The following is a 27,412-nucleotide window of genomic DNA, read 5'->3' on the forward strand; positions in this document are numbered from 1 at the left end:
TGGAAGTCAAATGGAATCCATTCCTGAAGTCTGTTTGACTTCCAAAACGTTTGAAAACCAAAGCGCGGCTTCCGATTGGCTGCAGGAAGCTCCTGCAGCCAATCGGAAACCACGGAAGCCCCGTCGGATGTCCGACTTCCAAAACAGTGTTCAAAAACCGGAATAGTCATTTCCGGGTTTTGATCGTTCAGGACCCAAAACGTTCGAGAACTAGGCTATTCGACTTCCAAGGTATGACTGTAATGACAAATCCTAGCCCCACCCCAATAGATGAGCATCATCATGGAGGCCAGCTTAGTCCCCAAAGGCCTGAGTGAATAAAAAGATCTTAGCTTAGCATCTTAAAAATGGATAATGATGGTCACAGGCATGCTTCCTTGTAGAGAACATTCCTCAGATGGGGTGCCTTGGTCCTTGTGCCACAACCCTCTGCACCTCCCTCCAATGAAGCACACAGAGAATGGCCTCTGATGAAGATTACTGTGTTGGACCCATCTGGACTGTTTTTTAGGAGCAAAACTGTCACGTTCCAAATATTTTGGGAAGTCTTGTCAGTCAGCTCTTGAAATCCTGTGTCACCAACCCTACCTCTCCAGTCGTAAACCCCTCTGTGGTCTCTTAGTTCTCCACAGCCTTCCTAATTACACAGTGAACTAAAACGGCTGTTGAAAAACCACCATTTTGTAGCTATCGCTTATAAAGAGGTGGATCCATTTGTTGCTTCCTTGTTTGCAAAGTGTGGAATCCTGATGAATCCTCATTTGGCTGGCTTTTGCTTCTTTTGGGCCAGATTCTTGGGCTCTGAGCAAGAAAACACCCCAGACATATTGCAGTGCCTGCTCTGTTCCTGCACAACAAGCCGGGTGGGATGCGCCCTATGTGCTTGCCCTGTGGACATAGGATGTCCTCACATAGTTTGGTCCCCCCCCCAAAGTAAACACAGATTAACACATCAAATAAATAGGCTTAAACATTCCTATGTATGTATTACAACTATGGGGACCATTGGTGAAGTGTGGGTGGGTTCCCACGAGGCAAGACATAGTGATAACAGCAAGAACCTTTATTGAACTAACAGAACTGGACAACAGGGGCAAAGCAACTGCTTATACAGTGGTACCTCTGGTTACGAACGTAATTCGTTCCGGAGGTCCGTTCTTAACCTGAAACCATTCTTAACCTGAGGTACCACTTTAGCTAATGGGGCCTCCTGCTTCCACCGCACAGCCAGCACGCGATTTCTGTTCTCAACCTGAGGTAAACTTCTTAACCCGAGGTACTACTTCTGGGTTAGTGGAGTCTGTAACCCGAAGTGTTTGTAACCCAAGGTGTTTGTAACCCGAGGTACCACTGTATACATTTCTGAAGGTCTGGGCCACTCCCACTGTGATTGGCTGTCTAAACTTATAAGCTGCGAATCATAACTCAGAGTTTAAGGGCCAATGGCAGAGGCCCAAATCCTGAAATGTTCTGTGATTGGATATCGTGCATCGAATCAGGAGCTCAGAATCCTTAGTCCACACTCAAGCTCAGGCAAACAAAGACCACTGAATACATAATAATTGGTATTGCTAAATTGCAATACCCATAAGCCCTAGCAAACATGGCCACAAACATGGCCACAAGGCAACCTTTGGTGGGCCAGAGCTCTGGCACACCTGCTGTATCGGATTCAGCCCAAGAATAGCACATCTGTAATTACAGAATCCTGCAACTCTTAAATGAAATTCTTGGAATCGTACATAATTCTTTCCTTCTTCTTCCTACCCAGGAGGAGACTTCTTTTGTGGAAACGCATCAGATACTGTATGTCCAGCAATTGCTGAGGAAACCGCTACCGGAGTGAGGAATCGTTCTGTTTTGGGGTCATTTCCCCTTTTGAACTAAAGAAAAATGTTCATGCCAGATTTGATGATAATCCCCATCTGAGCAAACTCTCTCTCCAGCTGGGAGGAGTGATCAAACTCCTTCAAAAATTAAGAAGTTGAGTGAAGGAGCTGCCATGGCTTTTCAATAACGGGCCAGTTCCACATGCTCTGAAGAAGCAATGCAGGAAAAGCTTGGGAGAAACAAGCTCAAACCTATTGTTTCCCCGTGCCACTCTCACTGTCCATCATTCTCAGATTTATGTTTGCTGACTTACGGCTACCCTTATATCTGCCACCTACCGTATTTTTCGCCCCATAGGGCGCACAGGCCCATAGGGCGCACCTAGTTTTTTTGGGGGGAAATAAAGAATTTTTTTTTATTTTCCCCCCCAGGCGCGGGGCTGGGGCGGGGGAGGCCCGAGCTTCCCCCAACCCCAGCCCCCAGAACAGGCTGCTATCCGCAAGCCCGAACCCTGGGGCGTGCTGAGCTCAGCGCCCCCCAGGCTTCTGGGTGCAGGCGAAGTCGCGCAGCTCTCCCACGGCTTGCGGATAGCTTCCTGAAGCCTGGAGAGCGAGAGGGGTCGGTGCGCACCGACCCCTCTCGCTCTCCAGGCTTCAGCGAAAGCCTGCATTTGCCCCATAGGACGCACACACATTTCCCCTTCATTTTTGGAGGGGAAAAAGTGCGTCCTATAGGGCGAAAAATACGGTACCTATACAGGAGACACCAGTAAGGCCCAGATCACACCCTGAAAAAACATATGGATGAGAGTCTTCCTCTGGGCGTTTGAACTTTTGCTAAGTGTCAGGGACTGGGCAGAGGAGGAGTGGTGGAGACTGCCTCCCCACCCTGACCCTTCCAGGGAGGAGGGAGAGGAAGACAGTTCAGAATTACAACAGGGGTTTGAGGGAAGTTACGGCTCAGAGGCAGATGAGGGGGAAAGTTGGGAAATAATGGGACAGGAGGAGGAGGAGGAGGAAGCCATGGGGGGGGCAACAGATGACACAGTGTCTTTAGAAAGCATTCCAGACCCCCCTCCTAGAACCCGGCGAGCCTTGAAAGTAGGAGAGCAAAGAGCTCAAAAGCAGAGGACACATAGCAACACATATAGAAGTGACCAATGAGGAGGTGGGAGAGACAGGGGGTGGAGAGTCACTCGGGACAATGCCATTATTCAAGAGGCTGGGTTCTATAGCCTCTCTCTGTAAATATTGAATAAAAAGAGGATGGTAAGAAACTGTGCTGATCCCGTGTGTTACCCGAGAGGTGAGGTCCAAGTCTGGTCCATGGTCAAAGGTGCAATGTGGAGGCAGTCCGTAGTAGCTGAAACTTGGTACAGGGCAGGGAGTTGGGTGAAGTCAGGAACAGGCATGCAAGCAGGGAGCCAGGGCGGGTCAGGAGCTCTGGCAGAAAAGCAAGACAGGGTTCAGGCAGGAACTAGCAACCAACAATGTTGCTCCCGCAACCTGGGACTGGGCTGGCTGGCTTTTATCTGCCCCGAGGCATAGGGCGGCCCCGATCCTCTGGTGCCTTGGCTCTCCTGGCCTGGAGGTGAGCACTCCTCCTGCGGGAACTTAGTTCCCTCCGCCTCTCTGCCCTGAGCCTCTGCAGCTCAGGAGAGGCTGGAGGGTTATCGGACCCAGAGGCAACCTCAGCTTCCTCTGACAGGGCTGAGAGTGGAGCACCTGCAGGCAGTGGGTCCTCCATCACCTCAGGAGCCAGAGCAGACTCAGCTGGTGCCTGCACCTGAGGACCCAGCACAGATGAGGACCCTTCAGGCTCAGGCCCCAGCCCCGGCTCAGCTGGTTCTGGAGGCGGGGAATCCTGTGCAGGCTGGGATTCCTCAGGTTCAGCATCCGAGTCTGAATCCCAGGCCATCACACCAACATTCCCTTGTCTTTGTACATTCCTGGCAACCAGCCGGGAGTCGCTGAGTAAGCCGCCTGACACTAAGAGAGGAAAGGGACTCCCACTAGCATTCAGAATATTCTGCAAGGCAGAGGAGGCTATCGATCATCCTTTTGCCTTTTCTAAGTCATCACTCAGTTCATACAATGTATATGCAGTAAGGATTTGTCAGCAGGGTGGCTGTGTGCCTCTGGCTTCCTGGCAGTGATCATGTACCAGACAGACAGAGAGAGAGGTTTGGGGAGTAAAGCTACAATGCTTGAAATACGTTATGCAAACCGGGGGTGGGGGTGGCGATAGACAAAAAGGAAAGCCTCTTTCCCCTCACTGAGGAGTGTCCTTTTAGTAACTGCTTGTTGGTAAAGTACACTGCTTCCTGCTTCTTCTCCAAGTTCAATATAAGTATGAGCTAGCATGCATGTTTTCTTCTTGGTCCCATGGAAAACAAATACAGTGGTCCCTCGGTTTCTGAACGTAATCCATTCCGGAAGACCGTTCGACTTCCGAAATGTTCAAAAACCAAAGCGGCTACTTCTGGAAGCATTTACTTCTGGAAAACTCAATACGGAAGCCGCGTGGCACATTCGACTTTCGAAAAGTGTTCGAAAACTGAAGCAGTTACTTCCGGGTTTTCGGCGTTTGAAAACCGAAACGTTTGACTTCTGAGACGTTCGAAAACCGAGGTACCACTGTACGTACAACCATTTTGTTTGCCGTGAGTAATAAACCACACATTTTCCTTACTCTTCCCACCAACAGTCTTGCCAGACTACTAATTTCTGCAGTAAGTTTACCAAACTCCAACAAGGGGGACACGGTGGGCAGTTTGGTCCGAACACACCAGTGAACACATTGTAGCAACCCTGCAAATTTCCCTGCCCAGCACAAACCTTGTCCCTCGCACTTCTGGAACACAGCAGTGTTGTCAGGGTGTGCGTGTGTGTGTGTGTTTGTGTGCTCACCTCTGCTCCTCCTCACCGGCCACACCTGCATTTTGTGTACTAACAGGCCAACTCAGAAATCCTGGATTAGGAGGAAGATGTATCAATGGGACCCTTACTTTCGATTCCCAAGCAGAATGATTGCCACTGCTGTCCTTCTCTTTGTCTCCCTTTATACAGTAAGTAAAGGAGCTGCATGACCTGATTCCCTGAGCTGGCAAAGCGTAGTTGCTTCTCTTAAATTCTTCAGTAGCTGTGCTAGAGCCTAGTCTCCATGTGTTGGAGACCAGATTAAATAATGGATGTCTGCAGGGCCGGATTTAGGTTTGATGAGGCCCTAAGCTACTGAAGGTAATGGGGCCCTTTATATGTCCAGCTGTCTTTTGTCTACAACAAATTGTCACTGTTTTTTTGTGTTGAATATATGCTATATGGTAATTTATGGACCTAATAGGTATCTAAAGCCATTTGCACAAAAAAATAGGAGCCTACAGAGCCTACACAACACAAAACACTGTTGCTGTATGTAGGTTTTATTTTATTTGGTTTTTTAAATCTTATATTCTGGAAATGTGCATCCAGGTTTTTTTCCCTTTAAATTTTTTGGAGGCCCTAATCTATAGCTTGTTTAAGGGGGAGCAGGTGGTGCTGTGGGTTAAACCTCAGAGCCTAGGACTTGCCGATCAGAAGGTTGGTGGTTCGAATCCCCACGACGGGGTAAGCACCTGTTGTTCGGTCCCTGCTCCTGCCAACCTAGCAGTTCGAAAGAACGTCAAACTGCAAGTAGATAAATAGGTACCACTGTGGCGGGAAGGTAAACGGCATTTCCGTGCGCTGCTCTGGTTCGCCAGAAGTGGCTTAGTCCTGCTGGCCACATGACCCGGAAGCTGTATGCCGGCTCCCTCGGCCAATAAAGAGAAATGAGCGCCGCAACCCCAGAGTTGGCCACGACTGGACCTAATGGTCAGGGGTCCTTTTAAGCTATAGCTTGTTTAGCTTATACGTAAATCTGGCACTGAAACTACGGGTGGTAGTGGGGATGTGCCTGGTGCCAGTCTAGTCTTTTTTTAAAAATAAAGTTGATTGGCATAAACACATAAAGAATACAATAAAAATGATGGATATTGTGAATAAAAATAAAAGTGAAAGTAGAAAAATTAAAACTTAATTAATTAAAAATTACAAAAGAGTCAGAGAAGGGCTAATCCCCCCCTCAAGAAACTACTGAAAAGACAGTGCTGTATTCAATTGTTGTGTATGAGAAGAAAAGTAAAAGGTAAAGGGACCCCTGACCATTAGGTCCAGTCGTGGCCAACTCTGGGGTTTCGACGCTCATCTCGCTTTATTGGCCGAGGGAGCCGGCGTACAGCTTCCGGGTCATGTGGCTGGCATGACTAAGCCGCTTCTGGCGAACCAGAGCAGCGCACGGAAACGCCATTTACCTTCCCGCTAGAGCGCTACCTGTTTATCTACTTGCACTGGTGTGCTTTCGAACTGCTAGGTTGGCAGGAGCAGGGACCGAGCAACGGGAGCTCACCCTGACACGGAGATTTGAACCGCCGACCTTCTGATCGGCAAGTCCTAGGCTCTGTGGTTTAACCCACAGCGCCACCCGCGTCCCAATGAGAAGAAAAGGGTGGGTCAATTCTAAGGGCAGGGGTGTGTGCCTGGTGCCAGTCTAGTCTTCAACTTATTCTAGATTCCTTACAATGGCTGCATTTGCACATAACCAGAAGCCATGGTTTTTAGCGCTGTGTGGCTGAGCTGCAGTGATTCTGAGCAAAGTGTTGGGCTCGCATGCTCCTCCCACCCTGTCCTCCTCGCATTTGGATGGGTGGAAGACTTCTGCAATATTTTGCTTCACTTTCAAAGAATATCAGTATGTTGTGATGTACCAACCAGGGATCCTGGCTTGAAACAAGCTCTGGTTTGTTAAACAAACCAGCTGTGTAATTCCATAGTTTGAAGCTGGCCTGTTTTGAAACAAGTTGTGGGAATGTGTCCATGTAGCACTAAAGCATAGTTTGACATTATAAGCAAATGCAGTAGGTGCTTCCAAAATAAATAAATCATTGTTTTAATAGCTCCCTTTCCTTTCCTTCTCAAATCAGTCGAGAAACACTAAATCACGGTCCTAGGCTGGATCTAGACACATCAAAAAATGTTGAAGGATGCCATCTGGTGTCAGTGTTATAACGCATTTAAAACACCTTTCCCTCCCTATTTTCTTCACTAATGTAGCTGAGTCCCTAGTGACATTAATTGCACAAGTTAAAGACCACCCTATATCTTCCTTTATATCATTCAGCAGAGAGACATAACGATTTCTGAATAGTTTCTTGGTCCTTTGTCATTTCTAGGTACAGTTGTACCTTGGAAGTTGAACAGAATCCGTTCTGGAAGTCCATTTGACTTCCAAAACGTTCGGAAACCAAACCATGGCTTCTGATTGGCTGCAGGAAACTCCTGCAGCCAATCGGAAGCTGCGGAAGTCCCGACGGATGTTTGGCTTCCAAAGAATGTTCACAAACCAGAACACTCACTTCCGGGTTTGCTGCGTTTGGGAGCCAAAACGTTCAACTCACAAGGCGTTCTGGATGCAAGGTATGACTGTATATTAATAACTAGTTACAGTGGTACCTTGGGTTACAGACGCATCAGGTTACAGACGCTTCAGGTTACAGACTCCGCTAACCCATAAATAGTACCTCGGGTTAAGAACTTTGCTTCAGGATGAGAACAGAAATCGTGCAGCAGTGGCAGCAGGAGGCCCCATTAGCTAAAGTGGTGCTTCAGGTTAAGAACAGTTTCAGGTTAAGAATGGACCTCCAGAACAAATTAAGTTCTTAACCTGAGGTACAACTGTATTATTTTTATTTCAAAAAAGCATAATATGTTGTTTTATCCTATCATTTTTCTTTTGAGATAGCCACTGTTGTTATCTTCATCTTCTGTGTATCCTCCAGTTTGTTGTAGGTGAATTTATTGTATCCAAGTTTATTTTCGACACGCTAAAAAATCTTAAAACATTGCTAGACCAGCTGCTTCAATCTTCTCCTGGCGAATTAGAAGAAACCATGGCCCTTTCCAAGTCTTTTGGAGAATTCAATACCGTTGTAGAAGGTAGGGGGAAAGTTTTGCATCCTAAATCTAACTATTGTATTATTTGGAGGAGGACCCGCTGGGGCTAGATGGACAGAGGGTATTATATGAATCCAAAGAATCTATATTTGCATCAGCCACTAGCCATAACAACAAAACAAAACAAAACAAAACAAAACAAAACAAAACAAAACAAAACAAAACAAACAAAACAAAATGTACTGAAGATAGAGGTAAAAACTTAACTATACAAAATACTGTATTTTTCGCTCTATAAGACGCACCAGACCACAAGACGCACCTAGTTTTTGGAGGAGGAAAACAAGAAAAAAAATATTCTGAATCTCAGAAGCCAGAATAGCAAGAGGGATCGCTGCGCAGCGAAAGCAGCAATCCCTCTTGCTCTTCTGGCTTCTGGGATAGCTGCGCAGCCTGCATTCGCTCCATAAGACGCACACACATTTCCCCTTACTTTTTAGGAGGGAAAAAGCGAGTCTTATAGAGCAAAAAATACGGTACATTTTGGAGGTTTCAATCAATAACCAAATAATAGATCTTATTCTAATTGACCCTGCTAAAAACCTTGCAGTTTTTGCTGTCGCCTGATCATCTTGATCTGCTAAAAAAAAAAGGTCACAGTAGCTGAGCGACCCAGCATGGACAATAGTAGAGGGGGAATAACCTCAGCCATGATTTGGCTCATGGCTCTGAGTTTCTCATCTCTGCTCATGAGCATCGTGGTGCTCTGCTCTGGGAGGGGTGTTCCATGTTCAGAAGTTCAGGTTTCTTCTCTGGATGTTGACAAACCCTAGCGCTTTAGCATGGCCAGATCTCAACGTAAAAAGTTTTCATGTGGTGTATCCATTTAAGTTTTGCCCTTCCAAATCTACCCTGAGCAGTTCACAAGCAAAGAACCAAGAAGAGGTTTAAAGCAAGGATACATATTTATCCCTATATGATTAAAAGGCAGATGTTGTAGCACATCAGAGTTTCAGTACAGTACAGATGTTTAGAAGATCAGTGATAAGCACATGTTTTGCATTGTTTGTTTTCAAACTGAAAGTGTTTCTGGCATGGCTAAGTCAGTTCATATTTTCCAATGTGTTCAAAGAATATTGTATGGATTGTGTCTTTTTGCTTGTTTCACAGGTGTTTGGATTTGCACAACTGTTGCTTCCTCTGTCATGAGTGTTGCTTACGTACTGTTAATGTTAGCCTGCTACAGGTATGGATAAGCTGTGGATATCCTAGGGCAAAAATAATACTGGCAATTGCCTTATCAGGATTTGGGAATGTCCACTGGGCTTGACCACTTGCACGGACATTCCCTCTTCCCCTTCAGATTTGATGATAACTGTGGTTAGCATGGTTTTCATATGGGCATTTTCGCTGGCGACAAACCACGGTTGACAGTGTGGGGTAATAGTGAGCTTGCTATACTGTGGTCTGGGCAAACTGTGGTTAGCGAAAATGCCAGTGGAGACATAATACTAACTGTGGCACTGCTGCTTCATCACTTGCTAGATCAGACCCTTGCTAGATCCACAAATGGAGAATGCTTTTTCATGTGGTCTTCCAGTGAAACTGCTCCAACTGTTTCCCTAACAAAGCAGCAGCAATAATAATAATAATAATAATAATAATAATAATAATTTATTATTTATACCCCGCCCATCTGGCTGAGTTTCCCCAGCCACTCTGGGCAGCTCCCAATCAAGTGTTAAAAACAGCAAGACAAGTGTTAAAAAAAGCAAGACTTTGTGGTACAGTCATACCTTGGGATGAATATGCTTCAGCTTAAATATTTTCGGGTTGTGCTCCGCAGCGACCTGGAAGTAATGGAGCGCATTGCTTCCGGGTTTCGCCGCTCGCGCATGCGCAGACGCACAAAATGATGTCATGCGCATGCGCGGAAGTGGCGAAACGCGATCCGCGCATGCGCAGACGTGCCGTCGCGTCTTACGTTCGCTTCAGGATGTGAACGGGGCTCCGGAACGGATCACGTTCACATCCAGAAGTACCACTGTACTGTCATAAGCCGATGAAGTTGGATGGAAACTGTGGAGGGTTTTTATATGCAACAATAAAAAACTTTTTTTTTAAGGTGAGCTTGAACTGATTATTCCTGGGGAATCTGCAACTGAGCTTCTCTTGTGGTGGTGGCATATATGCCAACTCCCTGGCATCCTAGGTGCCCGAGCACCCACAAAATTGCCCACGAAGGGGCTGTTGTTGTTGTTTAGTCGTGTCTGACTCTTCGTGACCCCATGGACCAGAGCACGCCAGGCACTCCCATCTTCTACTGCCTCCCGCAGTTTGGTCAAACTCATGCTGGTAGCTTCGAGAACACTGTCCAACCATCTCGTCCTTGGTCGTCCCCTTCTCCTTGTGTCATCCATCTTTCCCAACATCAGGGTCTTTTCCAGGGAGTCTTCTCTTCTCATGAAGTGGCCAAAGTCTTGGAGCCTCAGCTTCAGGATCTGTCCTTCCAGTGAGCACTCAGGGCTGATTTCCTTAAGAATGGATAGGTTGGATCTTTTTGCAGTCCATGGGACTCTCAAGAGTCTCCTCCAGCACCATAATTCAAAAGCCTCAATTCTTCAGTGATCAGCCTTCTTTATGGTCCAGCTCTCACTTCCATACATCACTGCTGGGAAAACCATAGCTTTAACTATACGGACCTTTGTTGGCAAGGTGATGTCTCTGCTTTTTAAGATGCTTTTTAAGATGAAGGGGCTAGGCACCCACAAATTTCAGTGCCAGGGCCATGCACGCTGCCTGGCACCCATGGCCCAGGGCAATCACGGTTGCGGGGGCAAGTTGGCACTTTTGGCTGGTGGTGACGACACACAAACTTCCTTCTTCTAAGTGTGTGATAGATTCTTAGGGGGGAAGCAGCCAATGTGGTGCTCTACAAATGCCGTGGGACTACAATTCCCATCAGTCTAAACCAGCGTGGCCAGTGGTCAGGGATGATGGGTATTGTAGTCTAGCAATATCAGGAGGGCACCACGCTGCTCCTGATTTTAGGTCTCTGGCTACTGATGCTAAAATCGAGACTTTCCCCTTCTTGTGTCGTGCAGATGTTAGAGGAGGTGTGAAGGTAGCCTTCCCTAACCTGTTTGCTTCCAGATGTTGTCAGACTACAGTTCCTATCATCCCTGACATGCTGGCTGGGGATGATGGGACCTGCCTTTCAAAAGATCCAGATGTCACCTACTAGAGCGTTGTCTCCAAACATTTTAAAAAACATTTTCCTCACTAGAAAACACATAAAGAAGCTGCGGGCAGGCAAGAAGTGCTACTTTCTGACGGAATCGGAATCGGAAACTGTGCCATCTACTCAATGTGTGGTGAGTTTTTACTCCTAACCTCCTATTTTCACCCCATATAGGAGTTTTCATTCCTATACCTGAAGGAGCATCTCCACCCCCATCGTTCAGCCCGGACACTGAGGTCCAGCTCCGAGGGCCTTCTGGCAGTTCCCTCACTGTGAGAAGTGAGGTTACAGGGAACCAGGCAGAGGGCCTTCTCAGTGATGGTGCCCGCCCTGTGGAACGCCCTCCCATCAGATGTCAAGGAAATAAACAACTATCTGACTTTTAGTAGACATCTGAAGGCAGCCCTGTATTGGGAAATTTTTAATGTTTGATGTTTGACAATTTTAATGTGCTGTAAGCTGCCCAGAGTGGCTGGGGAAACCTAGCCAGATGGGCAAGGTATAAATATAATAATAATAATAATAATAATAATAATAATAATAAACGCCTTAAAAATCCCAGCATGGATGTGGTGGACCTGGACACTCTTTCAGTCAAAAGTCAACTTACAGTCACTTTACCAGAGCCAAGTTTTTCGCTTTGAGATTCCGGGACCTCTTCCTAGGCAGTTGAGAAAAGTAGATGGATAGAGAACATATTTATTGTGGAATTGTTTTGATTTCATGAAAGCCCTCTTAGTTACCCCTTAGATCAACCTCCCCCAGCCTGGTCCTCTCCTATTGTTGATGGACTCCATTTCCCTGTGAGCCCTAGCCTACATGGCCAGCATTTGTGGAATTGTAGTCCTGCAAATCTGAAGGGCATCATGTTGGCTTCCCTTGCGTTAGACTGGAGTGCGGTGGAGATAGCAGAAGTCCAGAAAATGCGTTTTCATTTCCTGAAAGGGAATAACTGTTGGGATACTGCCAGGGAGACAAAGTCCATCATGACTCCACGTCGTCTCTGGACGTCCATCGATCTCCCGTAGACACGCAGTATCAGCAATTAGCGACACGAGCTCCAGAAATAGCCTGCCACATTCCAGAGCTGATGCACGCTCTATCAGCAGATAATGCACAGCGAAAGATGCACTCAGGAGAGCATTATTTACAAGTTTATTCAGCATTGATCAGGACAAAGAAAACATGACTGCCTGCTTCAGTGTCTCAGACACAGAGAGAGAAACGAAAGCATAGACACAACAGAAACATCCTGTGAACAGGAAATACGCAGGCTGTGACACAAACATCCTGCTCCCTTTTAAGGTGGAACGGAAATATCCTAACAATAACAAGTCCTGCATATATTTCTATGAGACACGGGGTGGCTAACCTTTTTTTGGCCAACCCATGGGTGGGTTGCACATACTAGCAATGGATGTGGCCATTCATTTCACACACACACATTTGCACGATACACAGAGGCACATGGTTTTTGCAGATCAGTTGAGCAGAAGGGGGCTGTTGCCTATTTTGATCCATTGTCACGGGGCCCCTAAAAGGTGTTGGGATACTGCCAGGGAGACAAAGGCCACCATGTCTCCACGTCGACTCCCAGTCTCCCGTATGAACAGTATCAGTCAATTAGCGACATGAGCCTCAGAAATAACTGTCCACATTCCAGGACTCATACACGCCCTTTTCGCAGAGTTTCCAAATGGAAGATTCACCAAGGAGAGCAGCATATTTACAGCTTTATTCAGCATGGTCAGAACAAAGAAAAAACATGACTGCCTGCCTTCCTGTCCAGGCAACAGAGAGAAACAAAAGCTATAAACAAAGCAGAAACTTCCTCTGAGCAGGAAGTACGCAGGCTGTGACTCACGACAGCCTGTTCCCTTTTTAAGGTGGAACGGAAATATCCTAACAGGGTACAGGGCCCATAGACCAGAGCCTGCTCTGCCTGTTTGGTAATCTGGCACTGATCTGGTTCAAGGTTACCTAGCTAGCTTATTTTGTTTGTTGAAATATTTATAAACCGCTGTACCATAAAAACATATCAAAGTGGTGTACAAGTTTTTGTTTTAAATAAAACTTCATGGCTGAGTGGAGACTCTTTCCTGGATTTTCCTGGTCTTAGTCTGACACTAACTGGACTTCCGGGTTAGCGCCACCGGCAATGGCGGGCTTCCTCTGATCTGGAGGAACCCGCTCTGTGAAAATCAGGGTCTGGACCACCACGGTGAGGCGGAGACCCATCAAAAACCACAGGCGGGAGAAGCCTGTGGACCTGGGATTCAGCTGGCACCTTTAGCGCCTCCCCTACTCGCGGGGAAACCCGGCTACGGGGATCCGGAGTGACGTGGGGTGAGCGGCGCGGTGCTTCGAATTGATTGCTCTTTTCACGGAGTGAAGCCGCATTGCTGTTGTCGGAGAGTGCTGACTTTTTTCCTGTGGACAATTGGACTCTAAACACGTACCCGTGAGTAGAATGGAAAATTGGATTATTAAACTTCGTAATTTGGCACCGGAGCGGGAAGGTCTAAACAGGAAGTCCGCCTTCCGCTTTTGTAAACAGCTTGAAGCAAAGACATCGCAAGCTAAAGTCTGGAAAGTCATCTGTAAAGGACTAAATTTCCATAGGTTAAAACTACAAACCCCCCTTGGAAGCAGGAGAAGAGGGGGGAAATCTTAAATTGTTCAAGCCTGCAGGAGAGGGAGTAAAGAAAGATAAATTTCTATCGTCTTGAACCTGGGAACGGGCTGTCAAAGATAGACGTTTGGGGAAAGTTCATTGACTGTGAATAATAACGTATGTTGACAGATAGTTAAATAAGAGAAACATATTGATTCCAATGTTTCCTTTTGCACTAAAAAGGAACAAAGATTTGAAAAATGAAAGTAATTTTGTTGCTGGATCTGCTTGTAAAAGGATGGATACAAATAGAAATTGTTTCCTCTAGAGGGAGCTTTTGAACTGTTGTTGGAGTGGACCTGGGGAACTCTACAGCTGTAGAGATTAGAGAGCGTGAGAAACAGGCTCTGACCTTGGATAAGAATGTTGACACAGGAAACCTTAGTGTCTGCTTTGTGCAGGACAAGTGCTTTGTTGGAGCAGCTTCATGCGAAGATGGATTTGATGACTACTGCAATTGATAATTTCGGTCAAACAGTGACCACTGATATAGAACCTGCTCAACAACTGACCCAGGAATCTGCCCTGACAGGGCAAGTTGCGGAGAAGACAAAGGAGGAGGTTGTTGTTGAACCTCAAGTAATACAAGTTGAGAGAGATGCGGCCCTGCAGGAGCATAAGCTGTCGTTTCTGAGGACTGAATCTGGAGTGAGGCAGACTTGGAGAGACGGAGTCCTGTTGGGACTGGAGATGGCAAGTTGGTCAGATCCTCCTATGCAGGGATGCTCTGACCTTTGGGATTTGGTTTTGGGCCAGGAGGAGATTGGAGTGGTCGAGGCACTCAACTTTGGAGGGGCATTGAAATATGTTTTGGAATATTTTTTGGATTTTAGTGCTAACCATGGAGAACGGGCTGACCGGCTGAGAAGGGATAAAGACACTCTTAGGTTGTTCCCCCGAGATCTACTCCTCAGAGACAAAGGAAGGAAATTAAGAACAAGACCAGCAGAAGACAAAGTAAAGTGCAGGTACAATTATGAAGAAGATCTGCAGAAGGGACATGGAAAAGAGTTAAGAGCCTCGGACATAAGATCACCAGGTTGATGGACTAGATGGAACAGATAGAAAGGACTGACAGAACCCGAGACCAGGAAGAAGAGACGGTGGATGAAGATTGGCAGAAAGTTTAAAAATTCATTTAGAGAAATATTGCAAAATTAACAACTGTTAGGAAAATCTTGGAATGAAACTATTAGGCTTTAGTAGAAATGTTATAAGGAGTTATGTATAAATAAGTTTTTAAGTTCTAGGGTTTTTTTATGGTAAGATAAGGCTAAAATAAATTAAGACAACTAAAGGACAGAATACAGTGAAAGATGGAAAGGATTTGCTGAGATAATTAATTAGAATACAAAAAAGGGAGGTGTGAGGAGGTCGAGGAAATAAGTTAATGAAGATAAGGGTATGGGAATATTGGATTTGTTTTTAAATTTTTTTTTTGTTCTTGTTTTTGATTTTGGTGCATTGTATGTTTGGTACTTTTTATTTTCTTTTTATTGATTTGTATTGTTTAATCTCTTTTTTCTTTGCTTTTCCTTCTTCTCTCTTTTCTGTAACTTTAAATTCCCAATAAATATCACTTAAAAAAAAATAATAGTCTGACACTAACGACTATACCCTGTAGATGAATTTTTGTGAACTGTGCCCATTTTCCTATATAGGAGGGTGAGGGACGCGGGTGGCGCTGTGGGTTGAACCACAGAGCCTAGGACTTGCCAATCAGAAGGTCGGCGGTTCGAATCCCTGCGATGGGGTGAGCTCCCGTTGCTCGGTCCCTGCCAACCTAGCAGTTCGAAAGCACCTCAAAGCGCAAGTAGATAAATAGGTACTGCTCCGGCAGGAAGGTAAACGGGTTTTCCGTGTGCTGCTCTGGTTCACCAGAAGCGGCTTAGTCATGCTGGCCACATGACCCGGAAGCTGTACGCCGGCTCCCTCGGCCAATAAAGTGAGATGAGCGCCGCAACCCCAGAGTCGGCCACGACTGGACCTAATGGGTAGGGGTCCCTTTACCCTTTACCTAAGGGAGGGCAGGAGGTGCTGAACGCTCCCCCTCCCCTGAAACCCCAGCTATTTCCCCCTCAGCGGGGCTTACTTCTAGTCTCAGAACCTTACCTTGAGAAGAATGTCTGGTAAAAATCAGGTTTGTGTGATAACCCCACGTTCAATTTGTTCACACAGTCCTTTAAAGTCAATTCTCTTGCTTTATTTAGGAACCTGATTCTGACATAAGGTTACATGCTAATGTCAGGTTGGGGTTACCCCCTTAGATTTCATATGCTAATAATAATAATAATAATAATAATAATATTTTATTACTTATACCCCAGCCATTTGACTGGGTTTCCCCAGCCACTCTGGGTGGCTTCCAACCAGAGATTAAAAATACATTAAAACACCAGTCATTAAAAACTTCCCTAAACAGGACTGCCTTCAGGTGTCTTCTAATCATCAGATAGTTGTTTATTTCCTTGACATCTGATGGGAGGGCATTCCACAGGGCAGGTGCCACCACCGAGAAGGCCCTTTGCCGGGTTCCCTGTAACATCACTTCTGGCAATGAGAGAATCACCAGAAGGCCCTCAGAGCTGGACCTCCGTGTCCGGGCTGAACGATGGGGTGGAGGCGCTCCTTCAGGTATAGGGCTTTAAGGATCAGCACCAACACTTGGAATTGTGCTTGGAAACACAATAGTTATATTTATATTTTTTGCTTCCAAATTGTGTTTGTGGCATGCCTGCATAAACGAATCGCCCTTCTTTTTGTCTTTACATCAACAGCTAGCACTGGGAAGATTCACCGCTTACCAAATCGCATACATAATATGGGGTATGTGATAACTTGTCTCTCAGGCCTTTGGCATAAGTTCATAGGGGGCTGGTGTTACCATCCCTCTCCCCCAATTCCATGTTGACAACTTTTATCTTCCATCCAGGTTACCTGATCATGCATCTGATGCAGTTTGTAGCTGGGATGATTCTTGTGTATGTGATTATTTTGCCCATGGTACATGGTGAATGGGCCAAACTTCTGGACAAGTGGGGAACCGTGATGTAAGTGTCAGTTTTCAGAAGAATAGCTCTCTTTTCTTAAAAATAATAACAGCTTTTTTTAATTTGTAAACGAAAAAAAAGAAAAAGGCTAACTTCTTTTGTTAATGATTACTTTATAGTATATATTACAGTCATACCTCGGAAGTCGAACACCTTGTGAGTCGAAGGTTTTGGCACCTGAATGCCTTAAACCCGGAAGTGAGTGTTCTGGTTTGCGAACGTTCTTTGGAACCCGAACGTCTGACACGGGTTCTGTGGGTTCCTGCAGCCAAACAGAAGCCGCAATTTGGTTTTTGAATGTTTTGGAAGTCGAACGGACTTCCAGAACGGATTCTGTTCGACTTCTGAGGTATGACTGTATTTTATATAAAGCGCTTGAAGGTTTTAACAGCTAAGCACTGTACAGATTCCACTAAACAAATAAAGATTTTTTTTTTAATTCACTGATGAGGGATTGAGGATTGGAGTGATTGTTCTGTGGCATAGGAGCCAGTTCCTAGGGCCTGAGGTCCCTTTGCTCCCCCCGCATAAAATATTTGAGGGAGTCAGGCCCCCTTAAAGTTGATGGGCATGTGTTGCGTCTTGTGATCAATTGGGGGGGGCATGGAGCAGACCCATTGAAGTTAATGGGCATGCTTATCTTAGGTCAGGCAGGTCCAAGGTCCATCTCAGGGGCCTAATCCAGCCCGCTGGTCGGTTAAATCCGCCCCCTGTGGCAGTGTACTTCCAGGGGTAAAATCCTAAAAAAACCTTAGCAAAAAAGGTCAACAACCCTCGTTGACTCTTTGGTTGGCCCTCACGGCCCTTCACTTCATCAAATCTGGCCCTCTCTGAAAAAAGTTTGTATACCACTGTCTTAGGTTCATTCATTTCAAGTAGGGAGCGGATGGAGCTGTGGTCTAAACCACTGAGCCTCTTGGCCTTGCCAATCAGAAGGTCGGCAGTTCGAATCTGCGACGGAGTGAGCTCCCGTTGCTCTGTCCCAGCTCCTGCCAACCTAATAGTTCTAAAGCATGCCAGTGCAAGTAGATAAATAGGTACCACTGCGGTGGGAAGGTAAATGGTGCTTCTGTGCGCTCTGGTTTCTATCACGGTGTTCCATTGCGCCAGAAGCAGTTTAGTCATGCTGGCCACATGACCCGGAATGCTGTCTGTGGACAAACGCCAGCTCCCTTGGCTTGAAAAGCGAGATCAGCGCCGCAACCCCAGAATCACCTTTGACTGGACTTAACTGTCTAGAGGGTCCTTTTACATTCATGTCAGTTGGTCTGAGTAGAACTTACCTGAAAACAACTCTTTATCTCCACTTCCTTGCAGTGGTTATAATTTTCTTAAAATAGTTTCATCTTCCTTTTCTGCCTCACAGTCTTTCATTTGTCCTCGTCATGCTTTTGAGGAGGCTGGAGTTGTTTGCAGGTTCTCGAGTCTTTCTTCAGCCAAAGATTTCACCAAAAGACGATCAGAGACCTCTGGCACTTGACAACAGGTTGGTATCAGGGAGTGAGACTATTCCTGGTATTCAATTCCTTGAATAAAGGTATTCCATTAGGGCACCTAGGAAAATCACGCAAGATGGGGAGATGGGAAGTCTCCCTCAGGAGGTTGTGGACTTTCCTTCCTTGGAGGGTTTTAATCAGAGATTGGATGGTCATCATGGATGCTTTTTTGTTTTTTAGATTCCTGCATTGCAGGGGGTTGGACTAGATGACCCCTGGGTCCCTTCCAACTCTACAATTCTATGATTGTATGAGCTATCTCTGCAGCATGTTATATTTATAAAAAGGCCACCACTGATTATCTGTTTCTTCATTCGTTTTTTTAATGGTGATGAAACTCTTGCTTTCTCCCTTCCCACAATCTGAAATGTTCCCTCTGCCAGAAGATTCTTCTGAACATGTCGATCAGCTCCAAGTCGCAAATCCTTCGAGTCCCTAAACAAACCTTCTATGACACCCGCAGTCCATAGTCTTTTTCAGAACCAGAATTTACCTTTAAACCCATGTTGCAAAATGGCGCCCACCTTTAATTTTTGAAATCATATATGACTCTCTGTCTCCTCCCTGTCTTCAGATTTCTGTCTCTGCTTGTCTTTTCATATTCTGGTCTGCCTATATTCCTTATTAAAAACCAATAAACCAGGCATAATGAACTTAGTGCTCTTCAGATACTGTTGTACTACAATTCCCATCATCTCTGACCATTGACTATGCTGACTGAGGCTGATGGGAGTTGCTAGTCCAATAATGTCTACTTTGACTCCCCCTGCTGCAAACAAAGGGAACTGCAATGGCGCTGCTTGTGTAATTCAAGTCAAAGTGCTACCCTCTTGTATTCCAAGAGAGGTGATTAATGGGGTGAAATCACTTATGTCTATTTCCCGTTATTTACATGCATTTGTATATCTGTATTTTCTTGGAAGCAACAGGCTCTTTCTAATACCTTCTTTTTGTCCAGGGTTAATGCAGTAAAGCTTTTTCAACCGTTCAACAAGTACAGTTATTCAAATTCAACAACTTTAATTATATAGTACTATATGACCTTTATTTCCTTAAGCTACGCGCAGGAACAACCACTAAGCATTTCTGAATATTGTAGCAAACTCAGTGCAACCGCATCTGCCTTCAAATTCAGACTTGGAGAATATTTATGCTTTGGTCTGAGCTATGTTTGCTGTAGTTCAAAAGCAAATACATCTGGTCCTGCCTCCAGTTTTTTTCTGTGGGGGTGACTGTGGAACTGCTCAGATGAGACATCTCTTCCTTTTCAGGAAAGCCTTTGTAAACTTCAGCTACTTTTTATTCTTCCACTCGGTGGTGGTGGGTTTGTTTTCCTGCCTCATGAGAGTGTTACGCAGCACTGTCCTGGGAGCCTTCCTGATTGGACGATTGGACAGGCCAGTGATGCCAAAGGGCTTTGAAGGCTGTGATAAAGGTAAGCACCCCGAGAGACGGATGCTGTGGATACTGGGAAGTTCTCAAAATACGGAACCGATCTACATTTCCAATGCATCGTGGCTTCATTGTGGGGATGGAAGGGTGCATTTGGCATCAACAGGTGAATGGTGTTTATTTCACTGTAGCACACACGTGTTGGGTTGCAATGCTCTTGATGGACCACTACCACTCAAACCCCATCCTTGTCTGCTTCTGCCACATCCTGGATACCAAAATCAGACAGAGGCAATGGCAAAAAGTCAATGGACCCACCGAAAACACGGACATGCGGGAAATAGGTAAACTATCAGAAATGCTGGGAGTCTATTTAACAAAGCTTATATGTTTGTGTGTCTCTAGCTCTTTCTTTCTTTCTTTCTTTCTTTCTTTCTTTCTTTCTTTCTTTCTTTCTTTGATATACTGCCCTTCACCCAAGGATGACAGGGCGATTTACAGTACAGTCAAACCTTGGTTCCCAAATGCCTCTGTTATTCTATGTTTCGGCTCCCGAATGCCAAAACCCCGGAAGTAAATGTTCCGGTTTTCAAATGATTTTCGGAAGTCGAATGTGCTACACAGCTTCCATTTTGAGTTTCCCTATTGTATCGAGGCTTCCGCTTTCAGTTTTTGGTTGTCAAATATTTTGGAAGTCAAACGGCCTTCCGGGACAGATTACATTCGACGACCAAGGTTTGACTGTATTAAAAATATGTAACATAGTAACAAGCAAAACAATAACACACACACACACTCCATAGTTTAAAAGGCCATTTATTAATTAGCCAAAGGCCTGGGAGATGAGGAATGCTTTTGCCTGGTACCTAAAGATATGTTTCGCAAATCGTAACTCTGCAGTTGTGAGGATGGCTCCAAATATCGCTACCACCAAGGAACTGAAAAAACGTACACATTAAAAACTGTTTGTCCTGGATGTTTTCTAATTCTTAAAAACCCAAGCCCTTCTTCCCAAGAACAGGAATTTCAGAAACTCAAAATTTGTTCTGGGCTAGCAAGGGCCAATGGGATGCAGGTGGCCCAGGACTTGCCAATCAGAAGGTCGGCAGTTTGAATCCCCGCGACGGGGTGAGCTCCCATTGCTTGTCCCTGCTCCTGCCAACCTAGCACTTTGAAAGCACCCCAAAGTGCAAGTAGATAAATAGGTACCGCTCCGGCAGGAAGATAAACAGCGTTTCCATGTGCTGCTCTGGTTCTCCAGAAGCGGCTTAGCCATGCCGGCCACATGACCCGGAAGCTGTACGCCGGCTCCCTCGGCCAATGAAGCAAGATGAGCGCCGCAACCCCAGAGTTGGCCACGACTGGACCTAATGGTCAGGGGTCCCTTTACCTTTACCTAGCAAGGGACAAACAAAAAAGACATGTGCCCCACTTATTCTTAGGATTGCCAACTTTTTCATCAGCCCACTGTTCCTGGGCCTTGTAACAGCAGTTGGATATGAGGACATTATCAGCGTCTATGCCATGAAAAGCTTCCGCTACTGATTTCTGCTGAGCAAGCTGCTTTTAAGTGCATAAGAGTCGGCCAGTCCCACCCCACCCCCACCCCCGGCCAGTTGGCAACACTACATAATAATAATAATAATAATAATTTATTATTTATACCCCGCCCATCTGGCTGGGTTTCCCCAGCCACTCTGGGCGGCTTCCAAAAGAATATTAAAATACTATGATACATCAAACATTAAAAGCTTCCCTAAACAGGGCTGCCTTCAGCCCTGTTTCTTTGAAAACCCCATTCACTCACAGCAGCACTGGTCACATTCCATTCTAGAGTTTTGTTTTGTTGTGAAAGTCTCTGCTATCCCAGCTGTACGATTCGCTGTCCAAACAGTGAATGTTATAAGTACTGTATGTGATTGAGTTTGACAGGTTGGCTAGTTGGTCCAACCAGGGCCAACCCATCCATGAGGCAGCAGATCCTAATTATTCTTCCCTTGTTCCTGATGTAGATCTCCACTCATCTCTTGTTCCCTGATGGGGAGGGAGGCACCATTTTGTGGTTTGCTTCAGGAGCCAACCCTAGGTCCAGCCTACCTGACACCAATTTCAAATGTCTTTTGTGGTTGTACTGAAGGGCCATTAAAATGTTGTTCTCTATATGATCCCAAAAACTCTTTGAGGCATTTCCTCCTCTCTCATGTGTTATCCCAAAACCCCTACCTTTAAGGGGGGGGGGGGAGGTTGTTACACCAGCCACACGGACAAGGCTTTTTCTTGTTGCTTAGATGTTACGGTGAAAATAGGCCTCTCTCAGGAATGTCTGGCAGAGATAAAGAGCAAGGTTGAATGGATGTTATTGTAACCCCAGAGGGAGGGAGGCTGAAACAGGAGGAAGGAGGGACTGGAAATAAAGCTAAATTCTATACCATTTCCCGTAAATCACGTGTTTTCTGGGAAATCAAATGATCATCCGTCCCAGAGGGTATAAAAAAGGCTGGCAAGCCCAGAGAAGGGGGGCAGGCAATAAGCATTAGCTTGTCTGTACCATTTTTGTCATGGCAAAATAAATAATTATTTTACTGCAGTCAATTGACTCTTTGAAAGCGACTTCTGAGTGCTCCAAGGGAAAGGAACAAAAGGAAGGGCCTTTCAGAACAGTCATTAGTCTGCCCCAGGGTGGGTTACGACAATTAGAAGCCTAATTTTTAAAAAGGATTAACATTCAAGTGAATAGGGTTGGTCCTAAGATATGTACAGTGGTACCTCGCAAGACGAATGCCTCGCAAGACAAAAAACTCGCTAGACGAAAGGGTTTTTCGTTTTTTGAGCTGCTTCACAAGATGATTTTCTTTTCTTTTTTTTAAATAATTTTTATTAAAGTTTTAGACAATAAAAAAAGAGAAAGAAAAACATACATAATACATATAACAACAACACACACAAAAAGCAACACAAAATTCAACAATAAAAAACAAAAAAAACATAACAATTAAAAACAATATCTCTTTTCCATTTCCATTTTTAATTTACTTACTTTCTGGACTTCCTCATACCTCCCTCTTTTGTATTCCAATCCAAATTATTTGTCCAGCAGTTTCTTTTCCACTTTTTTAATCCCAAACTTTAATTTAATAAAATATTAAAATATATAACTTCAACTTCTTTAAACCTAATCCTTGGTCTTAGTATCATATAACATTAAAATTTTCCCTCTTAATATCAAATTTCCATTTCTTTAAACATCTTTAATCTTAATCTTTAATCTTAGTCTATCATTAACTTTAACCTGTACAGCTGGAAACCACTTATTTTCAATCCAACGTCACTCTACCATTCTTTAATTTTGCAGTGTTTCTGAAGATAATCTTTGAATTTCTTCCAATCTTCCTCCATCAACTCTTCTCCCTGGTCACGGATTCTACCAGTCATTTCCGCCAATTCCATATAGTCCATAAGTTTCATCTGCCATTCCTCCAGCGTGGGAAGTTCTTGTGTCTTCCAATACTTTGCGATGAGTATTCTTGCTGCTGTTGTTGCATACATAAAGAAAGTTCTATCCTTTTTTATCACCATTTGGCCGACCATGCCCAGGAGAAAGGCCTCTGGTTTCTTAGGGAAGGTATACTTAAATACCTTTTTAAATTCATTATATATCATTTCCCAGAAAGCCTTAATCTTTGGGCACGTCCACCAAAGATGGAAAAATGTACCTTCAGTTTCTTTACATTTCCAACATTTGTTATCGGGCAAATGATAGATTTTCGCAAGCTTGACTGGGGTTATGTACCACCTGTATATCATTTTCATAATATTCTCTCTTAAGGCATTACATGCCGTAAATTTCATACCTGTGGTCCATAACTGTTCCCAGTCAGCAAACATAATATTATGTCCAACGTCCTGTGCCCATTTAATCATAGCCGATTTTACCGTTTCATCCTGAGTATTCCATTTCAGCAGCAAGTTATACATTCTTGACAAATTCTTAGTTTTGGGTTCTAACAATTCTGTTTCCAATTTGGATCTTTCCACCTGGAAGCCAATTTTCCTGTCCAATTTAAATGCCTCCATTATCTGATAATAATGAAACCAGTCTCGCACTTTGTCTTTTAGTTTTTCAAAACTCTGCAATTTCAGTCTATCTCCGTCTTGTTCCAAAATTTCCCAATATTTCGGCCATTTGACCTCCATATTGACCTTTTTCAAGGCTTTCGCTTCCATTGGTGACAGCCACCTGGGGGTTTTGTTTTCTAACAAATCCTTATATCTTAACCAAACATTAAATAGCGCTTTCCTGACAATGTGGTTTCTAAATGCTTTATGTGCTTTGACCTTATCATACCATAGATATGCATGCCATCCAAATACATTATTGAAACCTTCCAAGTCCAAAATGTCAGTGTTTTCAAGAAGTAGCCATTCTTTCAACCAGCAAAAGGCTGCTGATTCATAGTAAAGTTTGAGGTCTGGCAGGGCAAATCCACCTCTTTCCTTTGCATCTGTTAGTATTTTAAATTTTATTCTAGGCTTCTTGCCCTGCCAGACAAATTTAGAAATATCTTTCTGCCACCTCTTGAAACAATCCATTTTGTCCACAATCTGCAAAGTTTGGAACAGAAACAACATTCTAGGCAATACATTCATTTTTATAGCAGCAATACGGCCCAGCAGTGAAAGCTTCAAATTTGACCAAATTTCTAAATCTTTTTTCACTTCAGACCAGCATTTTTCATAGTTATCTTTAAATAAGTTCCCATTTTTTGCTGTCATGTTAATCCCCAAATATTTAACTTTCTTAACCACTGTTAAACCTGTCTCATTCTGAAACCTCTCTCTTTCAAACGGTGTTAAATTTTTCTCTAAAACCTTGGTTTTTAACTTGTTCAGTTTAAATCCTGCCACTTGACCAAATTCTTGAATCAGTTCTAAAACCCTTTTAGTACTAGATTCTGGCTCCTGTAACGTCAATACTAAGTCATCTGCAAATGCTCTCAATTTGTACTGTTTAGTTCCGACCTGTATACCTTTAACCGACTGGTCCCTTCTAATCATATTCAGCAGAACCTCCAGGACCGAAATAAAAAGAAGTGGGGAAATTGGGCAACCTTGTCGTGTCCCTTTTTCAATTTTAAGCACAAGATGATTTTCCCTATGGGCTTGCTTCGCAAGACGGAAACGTCTTGCAAGTTTGTTTCCTTTTTCTTAACACCGTTAATACAATTGCGACTTGACTTCGAGGAGCAACTCATAGAACGCGGTGTGGTAGCCTTTTTTGAGGTTTTTAAAGACTTTGGTGATTTTTGAAGCTTTTCCAAAACTTTCCCGACACCGTGGGAAGGGAATTCTACAACTTTGGGGCTGCTACAGTGAATGCCTTCTCTAGGGCTGCCATCCCATAAACAGCTGAGAGTGATGGAACTACCAGGAGGGTCCCCTCCGCTGATTTTGACCTCCACGATGGTCTGGAGGGAAGGAGGTGGTCTTGCAGATATTTGGGGCCTAAGTTACTTTGAGCTTTAAACACTAACGTGAGCACCTAGAGTTGTACCTACAGCTGCAAAGCTACAGGGAACCAGGCAGAGGGCCTTCTCGGTGGTGGCGCCCGCCCTGTGGAACGCCCTCCCATCAGATGTCAAAGCGATAAACAACAACCTGACATTCAGAAGACATCTTAAGGCAGCCCTGTTCAGGGAAGTTTTTAATGTGTGACATTTTAGTGTCTTTTTGGTCTCTGTGGAAGCTGCCCAGAGCGGCTGGGGAAACCCAGCCAGATGGGCGGGGTACAAATAATAAATTATTACTATTACCTGGAAACAAAATGGAAGCTTTATAAATAGAGGTTGTGGTGCATGCATGTTGCTGATGTTTGAAAATTTAATTGTCAGTCTTGTTTTTAGCTCCCAGGGTCTCAGGCAGAGCCAGGAAAAGATGGCTGTTGCTTTACACGCTTTTGAACAACCCCAGTCTCCTGCAATTCCGGAAGCAAAGACTAGGATCTAATCCTGTGGATTTTCCACAGCCCTGTGCTGTCCCTCCAGGCGATCATTCGACAGGCCAATTGGTGCGCTGGGATCATCATGTTTAATATGTGGACTCTACGTGGACTGTAGAGATGCCGTTCCTGATGGTGCAACGACAAAAGCGGCACAAGTTATACTTGCTGAGAGTTGCATTTATTGACAGCTTGTTCCATACGGCTTTCTAAAAAGATAACCTGTTGTATTTCCACCACATTATGCGTCATGCCTTCCCTCCACATGAACGCCTGGTCTGCCTGCCTGATGCAATCGTTCATAAACTATACACAAGCCATTGTCTCCAGGAAGATTTAGGTAATCTCTTTGAAGACCACACAAGCATGCACTTTTTTGTGTGTGCTATCCCTACAATTATTTGACACTTTTCCCCCTGGCTAGACCAGGGCTGTGCAAAGTTGGTAATGGGCCCAGGCTGGACAGAAAATGTAGGCCCCATTTCAAACTGCTCGTGTTGTGCATAAAAAGGTAAAGGTAAAGCGACCCCTGACCATTAGGTCCAGTCGTGACCAACTCTGGGGTTGCAGCGCTCATCTCGCTCTATAGGCCATGGGAGCCGGCGTTTGTCCGCAGACAGCTTCCGGGTTATGTGGCCAGCATGACTAAGCCGCTTCTGGAGAACCAGAGCAGCGCACGGAAACACCGTTTACCTTCCCGCCGGAGTGGTATCTATTTATCTACTTGCACTTTGACGTGCTTTCGAACTGCTAGGTTGGCAGGAGCTGGGACTGAGCAACGGGAGCTCACCCTGTCACGGGGATTCGAACCGCCGACCTTCTGATCAGCAAGTCCTAGGCTCTGCGGTTTAACCCACAGCGCCAACAAGTAACAGAACAGAACAAATACTCAAAGTCGGCCTCCTCAGAATCATAGGCCTGTGCCAATTACTCCCCGCCCCAGCATCTTGCTCTGTTCTGCCCTGCCCTGCCCAGACCAGGGGATCTAGAATGAAAGCACATCTGAGGTTGGAAATCAAAGTAGAGTCAGTGACACTGTTTTAATAACAATGAGTTGTTTTTTTTTCCAAGTTGCCAAATTGGAATCCTGAGTTTCCAAACCAGTGACTTGAGCTGGTGCGTGCATGATTCCAAAACTGCTTTCAGATGATTTGTTCTCAAGGTTCCTTCATTAGTTATACTCGCTGAAAGTTTTCTTTAAAAATGTTTGACGTTTTACTATGTTTTTATATGTGTTGTTACCTGCCCAGAGTGACTGGGGAAACCCAGCCAGATGGGCTGGGTATAAATAATAAAATTATTATTATTATTATTATTATTATTATTATCATTATCATTCAGCTGCTTCAAAAGCTGGTTGTACTGTACACTTACTGGTGTAGCTGAGCCTACATAATGAAAACCTTGCTTTTTCTTGCTGTGTCTTCCATTGAAATTGATTTTGAGTTCATGTTGCTATGTTTACTGCTGACAGGTGGGGAAATAATTTGGGATGTTCCATTAGGACTTTCTTATTCTGTGTTCTCGACGTTGGTGGACTACAACTCCCATAGCCCTGACCACCAGCCATTCTGGCTGTGGCTGATGGGGAATGGAGTCCTACAACACCTATAGGGGGCAGAGGTTCCCCATCCTTCACATCACATGTATGCACTTTTACCAGGGTATTATTCTTATGTACGGTAGGGGAACCTATAGTCCTTCAGATCTTGGTGGACCACAACCAGTGCCAGATTTATGTACAGGCTAAGTAGGCTGAAGCCTA

At 44.8% G+C, this 27,412-nt stretch overlaps 1 protein-coding gene across 3 annotated transcripts in view; it reads left to right on the forward strand.

Moving 5' to 3' along the window:
• Positions 1 to 26,959, forward strand: part of LOC308466172 (stimulated by retinoic acid gene 6 protein-like) — a 53,208-nt gene extending 26,249 nt beyond the window's left edge. Inside the window, exons 8-18 of one of the 3 annotated variants that reach the window (XM_080986838.1) lie at positions 1,772 to 1,842; positions 4,786 to 4,897; positions 7,685 to 7,841; positions 8,970 to 9,045; positions 11,086 to 11,173; positions 16,492 to 16,540; positions 16,647 to 16,764; positions 18,131 to 18,250; positions 19,532 to 19,695; positions 19,844 to 19,996; positions 25,541 to 26,959. In XM_080986838.1, coding sequence (XP_080842964.1) covers positions 1,772 to 1,842; positions 4,786 to 4,897; positions 7,685 to 7,841; positions 8,970 to 9,045; positions 11,086 to 11,173; positions 16,492 to 16,540; positions 16,647 to 16,764; positions 18,131 to 18,250; positions 19,532 to 19,695; positions 19,844 to 19,996; positions 25,541 to 25,740 — 1,308 coding nt within the window. In that variant the 3' untranslated portion in view covers positions 25,741 to 26,959. The remainder of the gene's footprint in view (positions 1 to 1,771; positions 1,843 to 4,785; positions 4,898 to 7,684; positions 7,842 to 8,969; positions 9,046 to 11,085; positions 11,174 to 16,491; positions 16,541 to 16,646; positions 16,765 to 18,130; positions 18,251 to 19,531; positions 19,696 to 19,843; positions 19,997 to 25,540) is intronic. The other 2 variants (XM_080986839.1, XM_080986840.1) reach the window with 2 other exon arrangements.
• The last annotated feature ends 453 nt before the right edge of the window (positions 26,960 to 27,412 follow it).

Source organism: Podarcis pityusensis (genome assembly GCF_964106645.2).
Source record: "Podarcis pityusensis genome assembly, chromosome: 17".
In the NCBI taxonomy this organism is placed as follows: Eukaryota; Metazoa; Chordata; class Lepidosauria; order Squamata; family Lacertidae; genus Podarcis; species Podarcis pityusensis.